Source organism: Gobio gobio (assembly GCF_949357685.1).
Source record: "Gobio gobio genome assembly, chromosome: 14".
In the NCBI taxonomy this organism is placed as follows: domain Eukaryota; kingdom Metazoa; phylum Chordata; class Actinopteri; order Cypriniformes; family Gobionidae; genus Gobio; species Gobio gobio.
The window spans coordinates 47494891-47518300 of NC_137107.1; the positions used below are offsets into that span (position 1 = coordinate 47494891).

General features: G+C 39.3%; 1 protein-coding gene across 2 annotated transcripts; it reads right to left on the reverse strand.

The window, feature by feature from the left end:
* Positions 1–2435: 2435 nt before the first annotated feature.
* Positions 2436–11039, reverse strand: LOC307136845 (uncharacterized protein). 2 transcript variants are annotated; one of them, XM_079834165.1, is made up of 5 exons: positions 10935–11031; positions 10384–10496; positions 9703–9749; positions 4380–4465; positions 2436–4195 (listed from the first exon to the last, which is right to left on the reverse strand). In XM_079834165.1, exons 4-5 carry the CDS (start codon positions 4435–4437, stop codon positions 3327–3329), a joined length of 927 nt encoding a protein of 308 aa, XP_079690291.1. In that variant the 5' UTR covers positions 4438–4465; positions 9703–9749; positions 10384–10496; positions 10935–11031; the 3' UTR covers positions 2436–3326. The 2 variants fall into 2 exon arrangements, with proteins under 2 accessions (XP_079690291.1, XP_079690290.1); XM_079834164.1 differs by lacking the exon at positions 9703–9749 and having other exon boundaries at positions 10935–11039.
* Between the last annotated feature and the right edge of the window lie 12371 nt (positions 11040–23410).

The following is a 23410-nucleotide window of genomic DNA, read 5'->3' on the forward strand; positions in this document are numbered from 1 at the left end:
CACAGTGCATAGAACGGATGTTCACTGGAAAATCCTGAATAACTGCATTCACCAGGATCTTAGTCCCGTTCGGTTTTTGTCACCCCGTGACACAAAGGTGGCAAAGAAATAAGTGCAAAGACTATGGGCCCTCCCTGCAACTCGAAGTTCTGTCAGCGATTCTCAACTCGAGACTGCCAAGTCATTACAGAAGAGCAGCAGCAGTAGATATTTGAGAAGTTTTGGGCAATGAACACCTGGGAAGAACGTCGGTTATACGTCACCACTTTGGTCACAAAGGTTAACATCAAGCAAAAGAAAGGTGGTCAGGGATCCCGACGCAATTCATCACTGTCCTACCAACTGAAGCTTCAAGATGGAACGGTTCTCAAAGTGTGCAAGGCCTTTTTTTCATCTACACTTGGTCTCCCTGAAAGAACCATTACACACTGGCTGAACAAAGACACCATCGACCATGACGAACAAACAGTAGTGCCTCCGTCTAAATTTGGACCTATGAGTGGCAACCATACAAAGCTTGAAGCTGATGTCAAGGATTTCCTTAAGGACTGGTTGAGGGACCTGTCCACTGTTGATTCACACTACTGCAGAAGCACAGAAACTTACAAACACAAGAAGTTCCTTCTCCCAGGCACAACCATTTCCCAACTACATCGGGAATATCAACAGGCAGCTGCAACTACTGGAGTGAGGGCCGTTGGAATTCGATATTTCTCAGATGTATTCCATGAAGATAACTATTCTGTATTCATTCCGCAAAAAGATCAGTGTGATGTTTGTGTTTCATTCAAACATGGGAATATCCGAAGTCCGAATATGATGCACATGTCATCCAGAAAGATGAAGCGAGGCAAGAGAAATCCTGTGACCAGGATTCTGCGAATAATGAGAAGTCCATTTGGACAATGGACTTGCAAGCTGTGCTGCTGTGTCCAAAAACCCAAGCCAGCAGCCTGTATTACAAAATGAAACTGCAGGTCCATAACTTTACCCTCTTCAACTTAAGATCGAAAGAAGGATACTGCTACATTTGGGATGAATCGGAGGGTGACCTGAATAGTGAGGTATTTGCTCATCTTCAATATCGGCATTTTGAAGGTGTGATCAAAGAAAATCCAGACCTCAAAGAGATAATAGTGTGGAGCGATGGTTGCGGTTACCAGAACCGCAATGCAGGTGTAGCGAATGCATTCTCTGAGCTTGCGAGGAAATATGGGGTACTAATAACACAGAAATACCTCGTTGCAGGGCACACACAAATGGAGTGTGACAGCATGCATAGTACTATTGACCGCTAAATAGTTACGGATGTCTTTACACCGAGAGACTACGTCATCATAGTCCAGACTGCTTGAATCAACCCGTCACCTTACCACGTGAAGGTGGTCAAGCATGATGAATTCCTCAAAATGAATGGATCTTTCTTCAGTAGCATCAGACCAGGTCAAAAGGCTGGAGATCCGACTGTGCATCATTTGCGGGCTATTCAGTTTGGCAGTGAAGGCAAGGTCCCTTTCAAGCTTTCCTTTTCGGGGGACTCTGTGTGGGAAGAACTGCCACAGAGGGTGCAGTTGCCAAAAGAGCCAATATGGATAAGAATGTTTCCATGTGCTCTGCCAATCAAGGATAGAAAGTTCCAGGACCTCCAGTCAATGAAACACATCATGCCTGTTGAGTCATCACTACTTTGATAATTTGCCACATTAATAGGCATCAGGCAAGAACCCAACAAAGAAGAGCTGGAGGTGGAATTGATGAGATGCACATGCCTCCTCAGAATTATGTTTAGTTTGTTTGTTAGTGTTTTATTGTTGACAGAGTTGAACATTTAAAATGGCCTAAGTCACAAAGGCATGTTCAAAAATCCGCTTAAGTCATTTATTCCTGTTACGTTACATAATTGACATGCATTGTTTTTAGTATGTCAATAGTCATCTTCTGACATAAACTATTTGAGTGACATTATCAATAAATATCATATATTCAATAATTGGTTCAGTTTTTTGTGTTTTGTGAGAAACCTGGAAAAAAGACGTAGGCAATTATTTTAGGAAGCTGACAAATACAAGTCTAGAAATGCATCCAAATTATAGCGCACGCAACCGCACAGTGTTCTGCAGGGGTCTAAGAAGGATATTAACAGTGAATTTTGAAGTGATATATTCTTGAAAAATCAGAGATGTGGAGTCGGAGAGCAATTACATTACCACACAACCTTGGTGTTTGTCAAAAGCAGTCGGTAATTCAACCTGGGTTTTTTTCGCGGGTGGTGGGAGATGGACGGCTTCAGCAACTCCTTCACCACTAATGGAGCGAGCTGAAAAAGACTTTTCCCGGACCACAACATCATGGTCACCAACAAAACTCAGCAGTGATTGTTCTTGCTCCGTGTAACGGAGTTCGTTTGTTCAGGGAAGAAGGAGGCGGGAACCGGCGAACGTTAAACAACTTTTAATCAAATAATAAACACAAAATTAAAGTAAAAGCGGCAGCCCCTCACGGACGACTGCCGCACACATACATAACAAAAGGTAAACAAAACACAACTTAAAATCCAGGCCTAGTCCTCTCTCGTCCTTCACCGATCTCGCTCGCTCGTCCACCACGCCACACTCCAGCTTTAACTTCTGGACATTCGTCAGCAGTGCCAGTGCCACACACTCGCATCTTTCACCGCCGCCATTACTGAACTACAACTCAAACTAGCGCACGACATCAACGCCGTCGCTCTCAGCCACTCTCTCTGTTCGCTGATTGGACCAGTAAAAAATTGTTCGGGCGAAAACCTAAGCATATACAGCAGTACCAGACGGAGTACTGAAGGAAAATGAAAATTGAGCGGAAGTACGTAGGAGGGCGGAGCCAGGCTAGGTTTACTGTTTCATGGTAAAAATGCAGAAAATCATTTATAGAAAACACATTTAAAAAAATAAAAGTAGCTTGGAAAAAAGTAACTTAATGTGTAGCTTACAAGGAGACATTTGTAAACATTACTTAAAAGATTATGTTGGATAGACTTAAAACTATAATTTTAATAATTTTTATTTTCTTAAGAGTCCAAGTTGAAAACATGCAAAGTCTAATAGGATAAACACAAATAAAATGAGTTTTAAATACTCAAAAAGCTGATGTAAATAGTTGCCTCAATTTTATTGAGTAAAATGGGCACAGTATTTTTTACTGTGCAATTCCAAAAATCCTCATTATGCCTTTATGTAATTTTAACAAATTAATCTCTCAGATGATGTCACTATGGTGAAAGAAATTCCATCTTTTGATTTATCAGAATATCAAACTATACATGAAAGTGATGGATCTGAACATGTTTATTTAGGAAATTCCGGGCAATGATTTTTCTTATGAATCTGTAGACTAGATAAATGGACAAAACTCTTCCCACATGAAGAGCACTGGTGCGGCTTCTCTCCAGTGTGAACTCTCTCATGAACTTTCAAGTAATCTGACCGAGCGAAACACCTTCCACAGTGTGAGCACGTGTACGGTTTCTCTCCGGTATGAGTTCTCTGGTGTGTTTTTAAGGCACTCGATGTAATGTAGCTCTTCCCACAGTCAAAGCACACGTGAGGTCTCACACCAGTATGAATACTCTCATGCTCTTTTAAATATTTCAGTAGTGAGAATCTCTTGCCACAGAAAGTACAAACGTGAGGCTTCAGACCAGTATGAACTTTAAGGTGTTCCCTTAAATTTGATGAAAAAACAAATGTTTTCTCACACTGATCACAGCTAAACGACTTCACTCCAGAGTGATGGCGCAGATGCTCATTGAGAGAGGCTTTATATGTGAAACACTTTCCACACTGAGAGCATGTGAACGGTTTCTCTCCAGTGTGAATCCTCATGTGTGTCTTAAGGGTTGATTTAAATGTGAATCTCTTTCCACACTGAGAGCATGTGAACGGTTTCTCTCCAGTGTGAATCCTCATGTGTGTCTTAAGGGTTGATTTATATGTCAAACTCTTTCCACACTGAGAGCATGTGAACAGTTTCTCTCCAGTGTGAATCATCATGTGTGTCTTAAGGGCTGATTTATATGTGAAACTCTTTCCACACTCGGAGCAGGTGAAAGATCCTTTGACTGCAGTTTTTCCAGCAGTTTTCTCTTCAGTCTCTGAAATGATTTTTCCATCTTCATTTGTGAAAGGAGGTCTTGGAAACTTCACATCCATAGGATCTAAAATTAAATTCCCATAATTAAATTAAAGTAGGGTAAGTTAGAAACCAAATTAAATATGATAGCCAGTACCAATACCAGTAAATAAATGAAATCAGATCATTATTAATGCTATCATTTATATATTATTCATACATTAGCATGTAGCCTTCAAATATAAAAGCGAATGAAGGAAAACACCAACCTGTTTGTTCCTCTGTCTCTTCATCTTTTATTCTGCAGGGTTCTTCCTCAAATTCCATCTTTACAATAGTATGTCAGTAGTTTATCCTGTGGGAAGATGGGAAAGTATTATTATTATTATTATTAATATAACATTATTCAGGTGCAAATGTCACATGGAGCTAAAGGCCCGGGTATACTTCGGCCGTCCGCGTTCGTGCACTCCCCCGCATGACATAATTTTCGTCATTCGGAGGGTTCGCGGCCGGCCGCACACCCCGTCCGCGGTCCGCGTGCAACAGCGCATGCGCCAACAGTACAGGAGAGTCCACTAGGTGGCAATACGCACAGTATTGAGCACAGTGTTCAGCTGTCGAAGAAGAGTGTGCAAAGACCGGTTTAAAAACAACACGCTTGAAAAAAAAAGAGAATTTTTGATTCTTCAGTGTTTCTTCCAAACTATGTTGCAATGGTGGGTGCCAGGGCCGGCCCAAGCCTTTATGGGGCCCTAAGCAGAATTTTATTTGGGGGCCCTTGGTGCAACCAGTACAATTGACTATTGTCAATACTTGATAATTCGCACACCCTTTATCAATTTCATTAGTTGAAGCTGTGTTGCTTACATCATGTCTGCCTGTCATGTTTTTACCCTTATACGGTTTTTAATTGTACCCTAACAGTTGCAAACCCACAAGAGTGGTCAAATGTTAACTTGCACTTTAATATTCAAAGTTTTACAGTTCAGACTGGGATATGTACGATTTTAAAAGAAGTCTCTTATGCGGAATATGCTCACAATATTTCCCCCAGGATTCTTTGATGAATAGAAAGTTCAAAAGAACATTTCTCTGAAATAGAAAGCTTTCAAAGAAGCCTAAAAAAAGTTTACACATCTGTTTTCAACACTGATAATAATCAGAAATGTTTCATGATTTCTGAAGGATCATGTGACACTGAAGATTGGAGTAATGATGCTGAAAATTCAGCTTTGACCACAGGAATATATTACAATTTAATATATATTCATATAGAAAACAGTTATTTTAAATTGCAATAATATTTCACATTATTACTGTCTGTTTTTACTGTATTTTTGGTCAAATAAATGCAGCCTTGGTGAGAAGAGACTTTTTTTAAAAACAAGAAATGTTGATGGATTTCTTTCAAACGTTAAACAGCTTGTATTTTGGCAGAAACACGCAGGACACACCTTATTGCTTCTTTTTGTTGACAACAGATTTATAAATGATTCTCATTAAGAATTTGGGAAGATGATTGCTGCATGTTGCGTTGCGTTCCCAAATTATAATTGAGCGACTCAAACATAGCACTTGCAGAGAAGCATTTAATTTGAACAGAAACGGAAAGCTATGCTGTATACTCCGTCCAAAACATGCAACACGTCAGATAAGATATTCGCCCTAAACCCTAATCATATTCTCAAATCCAGCCATTCATAAAAAGTTTACCGCAACTGACGAGTGATATTTCTCGCACTTAGGATTTTGAACCATGGATATCAAGCCAAAGAATGGTGTCCAGCCAATGCTGCTAAGCTCGTGCAGCGCTGTCAGAATCAATCCGTGCATATATTAGAAAACTTTTTTTTTTTTTTTTTTTAAGTGCAGTTTATCTAGTAATTGTTTATGGCCATTTTGCGATTTTAATAAAGTAATATGCGGCAAGTAATTTCATGTGCTCTTGGGGGCCCTGGTGGCCAAGGGGGCCCTAAGCAGCCGCTTAGTTCGCTTATGCCGGCTCTGGTGGATGCACTACAGTTAATTAATTGAACTTTATTGTCCATTCTGTTTTTCACAAAACAGAAATTTATCTTTGACACTGGTGACATATACAAATTCACACTACTACACAAAATCACATCACACATTGACAAAACAAATACAAAAAATAAAATAAAACAATTTGACACTACAGTTATTGCACTGCAGTTCTTCTCCTATCATGCCCAGCGAATGTCCCGTTGATGACAGGACTCAGTGCTGCCCTCCGATGTCTGGTAGAGCATAGACATTTTTGTACTGCGCATGTGTCGAACGCGATCCTCCGCGCGCATCCGTTTTGTAGTATACTTTGAAAGACGCGCGGAGAGGGCTGCGCGCGTGACGCGTCCGGGTGCGGTAAGTGAAGTATACCCGGGGCTTAAGGCAGGCCCGTGTGGTCCGATCAAACAGATGAGCTACTGGAGCTCAAATTGCTCAAGAAGTTAATGCTGGTTCTGATAGAAAGGTGTCAGAATACACAGTGCATCTCAGTTTGTTGCGTATGGGGCGGCATAGCCGCAGAGCCCATGCTGACCCCTGTCCACTGCCGAAAGCGCCAACAGTGGCACGTGAGCATCAGAACTGGACCACAGAGCAATGGAAGAAGGTGGCCTGGTCTGATGATCACGTGTTCTTTTACATCACGTGGATGGCCGGGTGTGTGGCTTACCTGGAGAACACATGGCACCAGATGCACTATGGGAAGAAGGCAAGCCGGCGGAGGCAGTGATGCTTTGGGCAATGTTCTGCTGGGAAACCTTGGGTCCTGCCATCCATGTGGATGTTACTTTCACACGTACCTCCTACCTAAGCATTGTTGCAGACCATGTACACCCTTTCATTGAAACGGTATTCCCCGGTGGCTGTGGCTTCTTCAGCAGATAATGCACCGCCACAATGCACAAATTCAGGAATGGTTTGAGGAGAACAACGATTTTGAGGTGTTGACTTGGCCTCCAAATTCCTCAGATCTCAATCCAATCGAGCATCTGTGGGATGTGCTGAACAAACAAGTCCGATCCATGGAGGCCACACCTCACAACTTACAGGACTTGAAAGATCTGCTGCTAACATCTTAGTGACAGGTTTTGGTGGCAAAAGGAAGACCAACACAATATTAATGTTATGCCTGATTGGTGTATAATAACAATGAGGCAATAATAATTGTTTTTTTCCGCTTAATATTGGGCCACTTCTTTACGTGTCATTTCTTGAACAAGAACATGTGGACATCAAAACAGGAAAACTCAGAAAGAGGGTTTAAACTTTTATTTTGAAATCGAGATGAATGGTTAGATATTTAGAAACATATTGATGTATTCTCCAGTGTTTGAAATATTCTCCAATTCTGATTAAATGAAACACATTGCGTTCCCAGATGAACACTAAGCAAACCACAGGGTTCATACACATTTCTACCAATACATTTCCATGACTTTTAAGAAAATATTCAGGACCTAACCTTCCATGAAAGTCTGTGTATTTTTGCAAATTACACCTACACAAACTGCAAATGCCAGACATTCCCCATTGCCAGGGTCAGAAATGAACTTTTCCATTAAGGGGCTCCTTGCAATTGATTTCGAAGAGCATTTTATTTATTTATAAGTGCCATTTTTAATGATTACCTTTGTTGTCGTTTGTCAAATACTTACATTTAACCAATTACTTAAATCAATCAGAATACTAGACTGTTACCAATAAAATGTTATCATTAACAAAAGCCATCTTTACACTGCAAAGGTGGAACAGAAGCGGTTTCTGAAAGAGCTTAAATGTTTATTTAAAAGACTTTTTAATGTTAATCAAATTATAAAATGAACAGGAACTCTCTACGGAGTCATTGTCAGTTATCGATATGCTCTTGATATTGTAGGCTAATAATGATTTGTCAATTAATAGATACATAAAAAAAAATTGTGTTTGGGGAAACTGCACGTCATATTCTGCCTACACAGTTAAAACTACAAACATTTACCAATTTTTTTTAATGCTTTTTTTGCATAAGAAAATGAAGACTTTGTGTGATCTTACCAGCATGATGAATAGATTATATTAACCGGAATAAACTAACGTTATACAGAAAGGGAGCAGAGAATGTGACCGATCGTGAAGCTGTCCATAACTTGGGTTTAGCGCGAGTTTAAGCGCGCTCACAAACACTCCCGTTAAAATCATGGAAGCTGACGACACTGCGAAATAAATCTCTTACATCTGCACTTTGTTGTTTATGATGACAGGAGAATTCACGAGTTTCAGTAAGAATTCAGTCAGAGAGTGCTCGCACTGAACAAACCTCTGTTTCAGCGATGACTAATCTGAACGCCTCTGATTGGCCATCACGCTCGACAGAAACACGTGTGATTGGTTATAATACTCAACGCTGCAAAAGGAAATCTGACGGAAGGAATGTAGCAGTCGGGTGGATCGAAGGAATGAAGTATGTTTACGAAGTTTCGACGTTTGTTTGACAAATATTATCACTTAAAACATATATTCTATTAAATACATTTTTTTAAACAAATTTCCATGACTTTTCCTAAATTTATATATTTTTCCAATACTTTTCCAGGCCTGGAAATTGCTACTTTAAAATTCAATGACTTTTCCAGGTTTTTCATGACCGTACGAACCCTGAACCCAAACTCAGAGCATGTGCAGAGATGATGAGACGCGCTCCACACATGTAAATGATAACAGTACAACACGAAATGCTAGGAAACTCAAAGCTCGTCATCAGACTTTATAAGCTTTACCAAATGCACATTATTGGAAATCCAAAAAAAACAATACTATCCACCTTATTTTGCAACGTGGAAGTAAATACAGTGGCGTACTTCCTTCTAATGTGTTATGGTATGTAAGGAGCGATGAAGTGGGAGCACGCACAAAACACATGATGATGGTAAATATTTACCACACCAGTGCTGTATAACACAGTGAGAGCATGAAATGAAGAAGTGCCCTGATATAAGGACACAGGTCTTCAGCAGCTCGGTTAACAAACGCCATCTCTGCATATGATGTGATTTTTGGTTGCTTATAGCGTTCATCTGTGAGCGCAGGGTGTGTAATTTCTCCGGGTTTGTAACACAAATCCTGTATAAACCTAAGCCAACACAGGAGAACACATCAATATGTTTCTAAACATGCAAACTGTTCATCGCGATTTCAAAATAAACATTTAAACCCTCGCTCTGAGTTTGCATGTTTTGATGACCACATATTCAGGAAAACTGCAGTGTCCACGAAGTGTCCAAATATTAATGATCTTCCGTGGAATGAAATAGAAAGGCAAGGCAAGTTTATTTAATAGCACATTTCATACACAATGGTTATTCAAAGTGCTTTACATAGGAGTTCAAACTATCAAAATAATTACAACAGATGCAGGAATTGAAAAAAGCATGCGTACAAAATGAAAATAATATTAAAAGTAAAAAAAAAAAAAGAGGATACATAAATAAAATGTAGTGCAATCAGTCGAATGCAGTGCTCATTCAGTAAATAGATGTTGTGAATGTGACATGCATAAGAAATTTTAAAAAAAGCAATCGTATTTACCTAAAGGCTAAAATACTGCCTGAATCAGAGGTTTGGGGTATACATATCTGGAGTGGAAGAAATTAAGTCAAGTTAAAGATTTTACACTAGACATGCCCTTTCTAGTGTCTCTTCACTCTCATGGATTCACTGCCTGCATTGACGGCTCCCAGTAACCTTTTCACAATTATAAACCCTAAACCCTACACGGATGTATATTTACGCCGACCCATGTCTCAGCCTCTTGATACGTGGATTATGGTCAAAACAAATATCTTACAGGTATTTTTTACGCTTGAACCAACTATTATGGCACCCCCTATCTGCGCAAAAATGCCAGTCTTCCTGTAGTTCATATTAAAAGTTAGCTAGCCAGTCAAAAAAGACACGGTCGTTTGCAAAACTACCGATTCACAATACAATCTAACGCAATAAATAATGTGGATAGACTAATTTTGTGTGCCGAAGCATTTAGTGGCCAATCAGAGCAGGCTCTCAGAAAGGATACAGGAATCTTCTGACAAGCGGTTTGAGAATGATTGAAAAATTTGGTGATGTGCAATGTATACAGTATTATGACAAAACTAAAGTGTTTTTGATCTTTGATGCATGTAAACCTGTTGTAGGAGACTCGAAAACAAAATTAGGAACCTTGAAAATCACATAATAGAGACACTATAAGAGAATGAAGTAAACACAAACCTATTTGTTCCTCTGTCTCTTCATCTTTTATTCTGCAGGGTTCTTCTCCATCTTTACAATAGTATGTCTGTAGTTTCTCCTGGAGTAATTCCTCCTGCTTGCTTCTTCTTCTCCTGTGGGAAGATGGGAATATTCCCAGCATTTAAACTCTCATGAACGGCTGTGGGAGCGGCTTCACTGACTGAAGGTGTGAATTGTGGTCGCTGTTGTTCATTTAGCAGATGATCATCACACTTACAATCACTCCCAATTATCCAGCTTTAAGTGTTTTAGGATACTAAGACAACTGTTAAAAAACAATTCAACTCCTCCAGCTGACTTTTATATTGCTCTTACTTTAGATATGATTTACATGAATTAAAAACTCAGGTTTCAATTGTTCGTTACATAAAATGAAAACACAGCTCATAATCTTCACAAATTATAATGTGAAAAAACAGTCAACATCAGTCGGTTCGTTTCGATTCATTTCGTGATTCACTAAATGAACCGACTCGTTTAGTCGTTTGGATTTAGATTTATCCTAATAAATGATAAATGAATGTACTCACAGTGTGTAAAAAACACCAGATTTAGTGCAGAATGAGCGGCTGTGTTCCACTTCTCATGTTTATGTTCTTCCCTCGCTCACTTCTCTTCTTCTTCTAGACCCGGATGTGTGTTTGGGTTGCTCAAGCGCCTCCACTGGCGGAAAACAGGCAATGCAAAACAGTGAAAGTGAAAGTTGCTCATTCAAAAAATATTATCTGCCTGCCAATATATTCTCGCCGATCTTGAAAAGTTAGGAGGAAACAATATTTAAACTGTGAAATTCCATCTTCATTTGTAAAATGATGAGTTTTTGAAATGGATGCTTGTCTTCATTCACTTCCATTGGCTCTCAAATCATTAAATTAAATTAAAGAAGGGCAAAATAAAAACAAAACTGCAATATCTCTGGTCAGTAATAGTCTGAAGGTACTATGCAGCCTATAAAATTAGATTCAGGATCTCAGTCAGGTTCAGCATATTCCAGAGCTCAGTTTCTGGGTCTTACTTACAACGCTCGTTTTTTGGGTCAACAGCTTGTGAAAACTTCTTGGTTTTTGTGTACAGGAAATTGTTAAATTCTTTATTTTATATTAATAATAATATATAGATCATTAGTCAGTCAGCGACAACAAACCGTTGCTACTGTCAATCAATCAGTTTCTATGGCAACCATGGAGCGTTGTGCCTGATTGCGTCACAGAGAGCGCTTAGACTAAATTCTCGAACACTTGCAGTTTCTTCATTGCGACTCATCTCCCGATATTTTACTTTACTATACTCCGAACAATATCTTTACAAACACCGTCATTTCATTCAGCGTCCTCATATTCAGTTTAAAGACTCAACACACTCACAGTACACACACACACACCAACACACTGTACTTCTGACATTATCAGATTCCTTTTGGATTTGTCAGCATATAAAAGACACGATGTCTTCAAACAGCAGAGAGGTGTGTCTGGAGGTCTATGTGAATGGCAAGTTGTACTCCTCGGACAGCTGCTGGGTCCCGGATGAGAAAGATGTGCAGATGGAGTTCATGGTGACCGAGCGCATCTACGAGCTTCTCGGGAGCTCACCGGGCGACATAACCGCTCAGCTGGAGGTGGACACGGATGGGTGCATGTCCGTCAGTCACTGCGCTTCAGAGGGGGACGATCTGCAGATCGACATCGACATGACACACCCAATCTGTACCTGTGAGAACAGCCCGACAGGTGAATGCCACTCACAACTTACATAACTAACTTATAATACTTAACTGTTTTAATGAGATCATTATTTCTGCTTAAATGAATGCTGTGCATGATTTAGAACTGTACATTTCTGACATATGGACATCACTTGGGCTGTTTACACCTGGTATTAAGATGCGTTTTAGTCGAGGTGGACAAAGTACACAACTCCATTACTTGAGTAAAAGTAAAAGTACTATTGGTTAAATATTACTCCATTACAAGTGAAAGTTGTAAAGATAGATTTTTACTTAAGTAAAAGTACAGAAGTACTTGCTTTTAAAAGTACTCAAGTATCAAAAGTAAAAGTAAACGTATTATTTTATTATTGTTGCATTGTTGTATGAATGCACACTGTTCCATCATGGTGGTTTTAGCCAGTCATGCTCCATCTGACATGCTAGCATATCTTGAACTCAATTAAATACTTGTTTAAAAGTTACAAAGCTCTTATCATGGTCAAAATTATACTAGAAAAGAAAGGTTTCTACATTGTGTTTATCTGATAGGATTATGTAAAAACATATTTCTGAAAGGACTTCAGTTAACATTATTAGCCCAACTTCGTTTTTGCATGCTAACTAACATCATTGTCGAACGTTACCTATGCGTTAGCGCTCTATCCACAAGGCTATGGCAACTTGGCGGGTAAATAAAAATAATTTGACCATACTTAAAGGGTTAGTTCACCCAAAAATGAAAATTCTGTCATTAATTACTCACCCTCATTTCGACACCCGTAAGACCTCCGTTCATATTCGGAACACAAATGAAGATATTTTTGTTGAAAGCTGATGGCTGAGAAAGGCTTCAGATAGGCCTCCATTGGCATTCAGTACATTTACACTCACAAGACCCATAAAAGGCACTTAAAACATCGTTACAAAGTCCATCTCACCACAGTGACTCTACAATAATTTTACGATGCGACGACAATACTTTTTGTGCGCAATTTTTTTTTTAAAATAACGACTTTATTCAACTTGTTCTTGTCTTCCGTGTGTGCCTCCACGACGCATGCGCGAGAATATGACGCAGATCCGGCGTTCGGACACATGACCCAGAAGCGATTTGTTTACAAGCAGAGGAAGACGCGCGTATCCAAGCTGTTGAATTCTACATTAATCGTGCTTTAGGTCTCAGCGTAGTGCTCAAAATGGGGTTAAAGTGTGCATTTCATGGATTCCCGAACGCCGGCGCTACGTCATATTCTCAAGAGGTCAAAGTTTAAATCCTGCGCTTCTCATAATGTTCACGCATTAGGTCAGTAGGCGGAGAGTATTAGACGGTCTTTTGAGCATTTACACTACGAAAGCAATCCTGGACAAATGCGTTTCTGAGTGGTGGAAAGTGTTTTAGACCCCGTTTACACCTGTATTTAGTGTCGTCCACTTGTGATCCGATCGACGAAACACATCTTAATACCAGAGCCTTGGACAGTCACCTCTGATAACAGGTAGACACGTGTCTAATAGCACAAATAAATGTGGATTGAATGTGAATGTCCACCTGGTTTCAGGAGTAATGAGATATATGTAACTAGTTACGTATTTAAAATACAAAATTTGAGTAACTATTTCATTACAGTTATATTTTAAATAGGTGGTAATCAAATTACATTTTACAACTTTAATGTAAAAAGCAAAAGCATATAAGACATTTCTGCTCATTCGTTTCATACATTTCAATAATTTAAACAAAATACGAGATCATAAAAATGGCATGTTGCTTTTATTTAGTAGGCTACTGTCCAGAATAAGCTATTTCACATAATAGATGTTTACATATATTCCACAAGACAAAACAACTGAATTTATTATACAAATTACCACATTCAAAAACGTCAGTCATTTCCTGATCCACGACTGTTTTCATGATTCATATTAAGTCATTTGTTTGGGTAATTGCGACATTTATCTCACAATTCTGACAGTTTTTCTGTTATAATGTCCAACTATGAGGAGGGGAAACGGATGTTTTTCTCAGAATTGCAACTTTAATTAAAAAAAAATGTAAAAAGGTAATTGCGACTTTATACCACGCAATTATGACTTTATACCACGCAATTCTGAGTTTAAATCTCGTAATTCGGAGAAAAAAAGTCTCAATTACCTTTTAAATTTTTATATTTAGTGGCATGTGTACATTTTTCTTTTTTTGTTTAAAGATCATATTTGTTAATTTAGTACTGGAGCTAATAACTACATATTTCCCAGAATATGTACAATTTAAAAAGTTTACACACCCCAGATCTTTTTTTACGATTTGTACTTTATTGGTTTTCTTATTTGCAGACAGAAGTGAAATAAAAAATCAAGTATTGAATATATAAACAATCCACAAACACATTCATAAATGTAAAAAAAAAAAAGTAAATACAACAGTATAAAGTGAAAGAAAAGAGAGGGGAAAAGAAAGAAGAAGAAAAAAGGCAGGGGTATTAACAGCACCACAAGTTTCCACTTTAAGCTAAAACATATTCACCATGTCTCGTCACATGCTTGCTACTGCTGTGGATTACAGAAATTCAAAATTTTCCCCCATTTTTCAGAATATATTTCGATCCTCCCATGCAGACTATAGGAGTTTTTCAAGGGCTGCCATGCACCCTAAATCCGAAAGCCACTCGGAGGCCTTCCAGAAGATTTCCAGCTTTTTACAATCCCACATCTGCCCAGCATGATACAGCTCTGTATCCATTCTGATTCATTTTTTTTAACATGACTTAAAGGCGGAGGGTCACCAAGAATATATAAACTGGGACAGAGATCATACTGGGTCTGTGATATCTTTAAAATATAATCGTGCACCTCCCTCAAAAAAACCTTCTGGACTTTGCCATAAAACATGAAATAGGTTGCCCTCCTCTCTCTGGCATCGCCAACATTCAGGCTTATCCTTAAAACCTGCTCTAAAGCCTTCTGGGTGTCCAATAGAATCTGTGTAATATTTTCAATTGTATGATCTCTGGAGATCAATTTTAAATTCCCAGTGATCCTCCCTCACTCTTCATCTTCAAATGTGCATCCCAAATCTTTTTCCCAAATTATATTAACCGCAGAACTAATATTTTGCCCCATCTGACTAATAAGTAAGGAACTCACCCCAGATCTTAACACATCGTGTCGCCTTCTTGAGCATTAATATATTTTTTCGAAGATAGTCTGCATTTTTTGCTTCAATATTCAGTTCAATTCTCATTTATTTGTGCAGCTCTTTTCACAATGCATATCGTCTCTAAGCAGCTTCACAGGAAATGCATGCGTCTGCTTTACAATTTAGAGAGACCTTATTGTATTCTCAAGTATTTAGATTAAGTTACAAATCTTGCGTAATCTAACGAAATACATTACGCGTGTAGTTTGTAATCTGCAGTGAAATACATTTTAAAAGTAACCTTCCCAACCCTGATGTCCACAGAGCATTTGAGATGCAAACAGAAATCATTCCCGTTATTCACGTTTGAGATGTTTCTAATAACATATGATTTGTTTTTCAGAAAGTACCACAGAGTGGATGACGAGAAAAATTTGTGGATTCTTTCAAACACTTTTTTGGATGGATCCGGCTGTTCCAGAGCCAACATCAGAACCGGATCGAGTTCCTGAACCGGAACCTGAAGTGCATCTGGTTAGCGTCTGCTGGCCAGCAGAAGAGTCAGGGAGCAGCAGTGAGATCGATCAGGATGCTTCTCCTGAAAAGAACGGCTCAAAAGGTGAATGTCAACAGAGCATTTGAGATGCAACATTACAATGGCCGTGTGCACACTGTAGAGCTTCAGGAGTGACGACCGCATTTAACGTCATTAACAACTAGTTGTTCCGTTCGGGTCTGTACACACTGCGTAGAGGTTTTGTAAATGCGCTTGTCACTCCTGTAAATCACTGAAGTGTGTGTGTGTGTGTACAGAACGAATGAGATGCAAACAGAAACTTCTTTCAAGTTGGACTCATTATTCATTTTTGATCTTTGGTTAGCGATGTTTCTAATAACATATGATTTGTTTTCTTCTTTTTTACTAAAGTGATGATGAAAATGAATGCATTATTCAAGAAGTATTTTCCAATCGATCCGGCTGAGCCTCAGTGTGTCCCAGATGCAAGCGTTCCCGAGATGGAACCTGCATTCGATCTGCTCGATCCAGAGGAGTCAAGTGTCCCAGGTCCAAGCAGTTCGGAGTCAGAGCCTGTGTCCACAGAAGGTCAGGAGGTGGACGTCAGTGGTGAAATGGATGATCAGGGGGGCATGGATGCTTCTCCTGAAATGAACGTCCCAAAAGGTGAATGTCAACAGAGCACTTGAGATGCAACATTACAATGGCCATGTGCAAACTGTAAAGATTCAGGAGTGAGTCCCCAAAATGATCATTCCATGTGTGGACGACCACGACTCACTCCTGAAACTTCACAGAGCGCACTCTTGCGGTGTTGCCATGTCCACTTATTATAAGCATTTTTTTTACGCTTATAGCACATACAGCGATCGAGTTTATGCCGTTATTAAAGTGTGCAGGTGCGGGTTGCAGTATTTCGTGTTTTGATGGACTTTCTGCTGATTTGCTTGTGAGATCCGGCAACACGAATGAGTCAAGGCCAGTGTTGGGTGGAACTGGTCACTAAGTCATTAGTTTACTGTAATTTAATTACTTTTCCCTTGAAAAAGTAAAGTAAGGGATCACTCTTATTTTTTCTTTTATCTAATCACAGTTACTGATGTAATTTAACTAAATACTGTGTATAAACTGTAGAACAATTATATATAATACAATAGTGGAATAACACCAAAATTTAAAGTCTATTTTTAAAATGCATGTTTTTATCTATCCTTCTCACATTTGTAATATTTTGGTCAGTTAATAAGAATAATTGATGTAGCTTTATATTATGTATTTGAATTAATTAAAAGAGCTGTTTCATGTCTAGCCTTGAATCGCTTAACTCGAGGTTGATATAGGATTTGGAAAGCAATTAGTAATAAGTAATTAAATACTTTTTGGAGAGAGTCATTGGTCCAGTAATCTAATTACACTAGTGAAGATGTAATTAGTAACTAGTAATGAATTACTTTTTTAGAGTAACTTACCCAACACTGGTCAAGGCTCACACACTTTCCCTGTGATTTCTCGCACCGCACATACAGACGAGATACATCTCTGGTCTCATCATCTCTCATCTGTCATCTCTCATATCTCTCATCTACGTCATTAACAACTAGTTGTTCAGTTCGGGTCCGTACACACTGCGTTTAGCTTTTGTAAATGCGGTTGTCACTCCTGTAAATGACTGAAGAGTGTGTACTAGAGATGTGCGGATCAACTCTAACGTCACCCGAATCCACTGTTTCAAAAATCATCCACCCGCATCTCTGATTTTCATATCCGATCGTCACATTACAATTATTAAAATTCTCGTAAGCACGATGATATCGTAACAGGAAGTAGGCGGTACGGTGTACGGACCACGACTCACTCCTGAAACTTCACGGAGCGCACTCTTGTGGTGTTGCCATGTTCACTTATTATAAGCATTTTGGGGGGTTTTAACTGTAAACACCCCCAATCACCTCAAAACAAAGAATCAGCTTCATCGTTCTTCTGATTTTCATCGAGCTTGGAAGATAATTTTTAAGGTAAAACATATATTCTCATTTATATTAGCATTATTGATGAATAAACTTCACATTGTAGGCTAATAGTTTAACTATGGCCAGACTAAAATGTGTGAAATCAACGGAAAGATGTTGAAATATGAAATAGGTAGGCAACCTTTCAAAGCTAAATAAAGATACACTACGACATGAGGGTATTTTTATGCTCTATAATATTAAACACAGCATGATATAAAAGTAGGGTTGCCAACTGTCCCGTCTTAGCCGGGGCGTCCTGTTTATTGGGCCTAAATGTCCCATACATGACTGTCCCGTTTAACTGCTACGCTGATGTAACTACGGGGCCGTTACATATGTTGAGTCTTTTGCGTGCTCAAGTTTGTTATTTTAAATGTAGACACGCCACAAGCGCGCTCAAATAGAGAGCATTGCCGTCGTCATGCTCATGCTGTGCAATCTTTTTTTTCCCAGGCAAGTCTAAGAGCTGTGACATGAAGAAGCTCAGCAGAGAGGTGTGTCTGGAGGTCTATGTGAATGGCAAGTTGTACTCCTCGGACAGCTGCTGGGTCCCGGATGAGAAAGATGTGCAGATGGAGTTCATGGTGACCGAGCGCATCTACGAGCTTCTCGGGTGCTCACCGGGCGACATAACCGCTCAGCTGGAGGTGGACACGGATGGGTGCATGTCCGTCAGTCACTGCGCTTCAGAGGGGGACGATCTGCAGATCGACATCGACATGACACACCCAATCTGTACCTGTGAGAACAGCCCGACAGGTGAATGCCACTCACAACTTACATAACTAACTTATAATAGTAACTGTTTTAATGAGATCATTATTTCTGCTTAAATGAATGCTGTGCATGATTTAGAACTGTACATTTCTGACATATGGACATCACTTGGGCTGTTTACACCTGGTATTAAGATGCGTTTTAGTCGATCGGATCACAAGTAGACAAGGGAAACATTACATCTGGGGTTTCAATCCGTCTCTTGTCCACTTTTAACAACTTCTCTCCTGATTTCTTCGAGGGCAGCATCTTTTAGATCTTTCAATATAATGGGCAAAATAAATTTGCACAATTTACATATGAACATGACCAGAGCAGCCGCTTTCATTTCTGCTCTGACAGTCGCTGTGAATGTGCTTGGTGTGTTTTTTCATCTTCAAAGCAAGCTTGGGTCTCCAGTCAAAGTTTAAATCCTGCGCTTCCCATAATGTTATTAGGTCTGTAGGCGGAGAGTATTAGACGGTCTTTTAAACGTTTACACTACGAAAGCAATCCTGTTCAAATGCGTTTCTGAGTGGTGGAAAGTGTTTTAGACCCCGTTTACACCTGTATTTAGTGTCGTCCACTTGTGATCCGATCGACGAAACACATCTTAATACCAGAGCCTTGGACAGTCACCTCTGATAACAGGTAGACACGTGTCTAATAGCACAAATAAATGTGGATTGAATGTGAATGTCCACCTGGTTTCAGGAGTAATGAGATATATGTAACTTTGTTGCGTATTTAAAATACAAAATTTGAGTAACTATTTCATTACAGTTATATTTTAAATGGGTGGTAATCAAATTACAGTTAACGTTACATCCAAAAAGTATTTCTGATTACCAAAGAGATCATTTATTTAAACATTAATTTAAAAAGCAAAAGCATCTAAGATACATTTCTGCTCGTATGTTTCATACCCAGTGCAGAATATGCACAATTTCAATAATTTAAGCACATAAATGTTTACATATATTCCACAAGACAAAACGACAAACCACATTCAAAAACGTCAGTCATTTCCTGATCCACGACTGTTTTCATGATTCATATAAAGTCATTTGTTTAGGTAATTGAAACATTTGATCTGTTTTTCTGTTATAATATAAAATTAGGATGGGGGGGGGGGGTTAAAAAGGTTATTGCAACTTTTTATCTCACAATTCTGACTTTATACCACACAATTCTGAGAAAAAAGTCACAATTACCTTTTTAATTTTTACATTTAGTAGCATAATGTGTACATTTTTCTTATTTTGTTTAAAGATCAGATCTTTTCATTTAGTACTGCCCATCAGAAGCTAATAACTACATATTTATGTACAAAAAGAGTATAATTTACCCTGTTCATCCAATTCAAAAAGTTAACACACCCTAGATCTTAACACATCGTGTCGCCTTCTTGAGCATTAATATATATTTTCTAAGATTGACATTTTTTGCTTCAATATTCAGTTCAATTCACATTTATTTGTGCAGCTCTTTTCCCAATGCATATCGTCTCTAAGCAGCTTCACAGGAAATGCATGCGTCTGCTTTACAATTTAGAGAGATTTGTTATCAGAGGAGACGGTGTCCAAGTTATGGATTTCAGAAAATAAACAATCACACGGTTAGCTAACAATGTGTTAATAAACAATGTAATAATTTAAAGCAGAAACGATGGGCTCAATGAAATAAAGAATACATGATTAGGGCTTCAATAAATATTGTGGGCGACTGATGTTGTTTAAAATGATATGCAGAGGAAAACCAAGTCCTGTGTTTGGTGGTCCGGTTGTGTTACACACCTTATTAGTATTCTCAAGTATTTAGATTAAGTTACAAATCTTGCGTAATCTAACGAAATACATTAAGCGTGTAGTTTGTAATCTGCAGTGAAATACATTTTAAAAGTAACCTTCCCAACCCTGATGTCCACACAGCCTTTGAGATGCAGAAATCATTCCAGTTATTCACATCTAATCTGTTCCAGAGCCAACATCAGAACCGGATCGAGTTCCTGAACCGGAACCTGAAGTGAATCTGGTTAGCGTCTGCTGGCCAGCAGAAGAGTCAGGGAGCAGCAGTGAGATCGATCAGGATGCTTCTCCTGAAAAGAACGGCTCAAAAGGTGAATGTCAACAGAGCATTTGAGATGCAACATTACAATGGCCGTGTGCAAACTGTAAAGCTTCAGGAGTGACGACCGCATTTAACGTCATTAACAACTAGTTGTTCCGTTCGGGTCTGTACACACTGCGTTTTGTAAATGCGCTTGTCACTCCTGTAAATCACTGAAATGTGTGTGTACAGAACGAATGAGATGCAAACAGAAACTTCTTTCAAGTTGGACTCATTATTCATTTTTGATCTGTGGTTAGCGATGTTTCTAATAACATATGATTTGTTTTCTTCTTTTTTACTAAAGTGATGATGAAAATGAATGCATTATTCAAAAATTATTTTCCAATCGATCCGGCTGAGCCTCAGTGTGTCCCAGATGCAAGTGTTCCCGAGATGGAACCTGCATTCAATCTGCTCGATCCAGAGGAGTCAAGTGTCCCAGGTCCAAGCAGTTCTGAGTCAGAGCCTGTGTCCACAGAAGGTCAGGAGGTTGACGTCAGTGGTGAAATGGATGATCAGGGGGGCATGGATGCTTCTCCTGAAATGAACGTCCCAAAAGGTGAATGTTAACAGAGCACTTGAGATGCAACATTACAATGGCCATGTGCACACTGTAAAGATTCAGGAGTGAGTCCCCAAAATGATCATTCCATGTGTGGACGACCACGACTCACTCCTGAAACTTCACAGAGCGCACTCTTGCGGTGTTGCCATTTCCACTTATTATAAGCATTTTTGGGGCTTTTTGTTTAAGCTTACGGCACATACAGCGATCAAGTTTATGCCGTTATCAAAGTGTGCAGGTGCGGGTTCATGTTTTGATGGGCTTTCTGCTGATTTGCTTGCGAGATCTGGCAACACGAATAAGTAAAGGCTCACACACTTTCCCTGTGATTTCTCGCACCGCACATACAGACGAGATACATCTCTGGTCTCATCATCTCTCATCTGTCATTTCTCATATCTCTCATCTACGTCATTAACAACTAGTTGTTCAGTTCGGGTCCGTACACACTGCGTTTAGCTTTTGTAAATGCGGTTGTCACTCCTGTAAATGACTGAAGTGTGTGTACTAGAGATGTGCGGATCAACTCTAACGTCACCCGAATCCACTGTTTAAAAAATCATCCACCCGCATCTCTGATTTTCTCTGATTTTCATATCCGATCGTCACATTACAATTATTAAAATTCTCGCAAGCACGATAATATCGTAACAGGAAGTAGGCTACTTTTAAACAAGTTATTCTTTGGTGAAATTAGTTTAAACCAGGTGTCAGCATATGGCCCACAGAGGAGGAGGCTATGCTGGGACGTGAGCAAAGCGTGAGATGTGTTTGTATTTAATTCAGATAAAGTGCATCGCACATACAGATCTACATTTTGAGGTAGGCCTAATCATTTATCATAACAACACATCTTGTTTTTATTACGTTAGGGGCTACAAATATGATTGTGTGAGATACAGTGAAAGCACATCAATGAAAACAAGTTGACGAAAGCAAGAGCTTTCAAATTCATGCACACTTGTGTGTGTTTGTGTGTGTAATTACTCACTGACAGATTGTTACGCTATCCGTTACGCTTAGCTTTGAGGTAAAAAAAGTTAATGGTAGCTCTACATTTCGGAGATATCAAGTATATAAAGTTCCATTAGACATTCGACACGTCACAATGACGGTGATGTGTGTTCATGCTGTCTCTTCATGAGTAATGTTAGCTGTATCTCTTCAGAAAGCTGACGCACAAACTGCCGCGAATGAAACTTGTTTATTTGAATAAATGTTCAGCGTCACATCCTGAAGCTCAACACACAGTTGTCTTCATTAAAAAATAGCGAGACGAATTATACCAGTGCTAATGCATATTGTTGATATTGTTGCCCTTGACTGCTCTAGCTGCTTCTATTGCCCTCATTTGTAAGTTGCTTTGGATAAAAGCATCTACTAAATAACTAAATGTAAATGTAATGCCGCTCTCTCCCATTCTTTGATCTTGAAATGAGCTGAAGATGAAAGTAAAAGAGTGACGTACGGTTATTGCGTTTTCCCGTGAAAAGAGAGTTTTGTGTCTTATTAAAATCAACACATTAACGATTTGTCTCTCATCCACCCGCGACCCACCCACAATTTTTGGAATGTTATTTTTTATTACTTGACCCGGATATAACCGCGATCCGCACATCACTAGTGTGTTCAGAACGAATGAGATGCAAACAGAAACTTCTTTCAAGTTGGACTAATTATTCATTTTGGATCTGTGGTTAGCGATGTTTCTAATAACATATGATTTGTTCTCTTGTTTTTTCAGAAAGTACTAAAGAGAAGAAGATGATGAAAATGAATGCATTATTCAAAAATTATTTTCCAATCGATCCGGCTGAGCCTCAGTGTGTCCCAGATGCAAGCGTTCCCGAGATGGAACCTGCATTCGATCTGCTCGATCCAGAGGAGTCAAGTGTCCCAGGTCCAAGCAGTTCGGAGTCAGAGCCTGTGTCCACAGAAGGTCAGGAGGTGGACGTCAGTGGTGAAATGGATGATCAGGGGGGCATGGATGCTTCTCCTGAAATGAACGTCCCAAAAGGTGAATGTCAACAGAGCACTTGAGATGCAACATTACAATGGCCATGTGTAAAGATTCAGGAGTGAGTCCCCAAAATGATCATTCCATGTGTGGACGACCACGACTCACTCCTGAAACTTCACAGAGCGCACTCTTGCGGTGTTGCCATGTCCACTTATTATAAGCATTTTTTTACGCTTATAG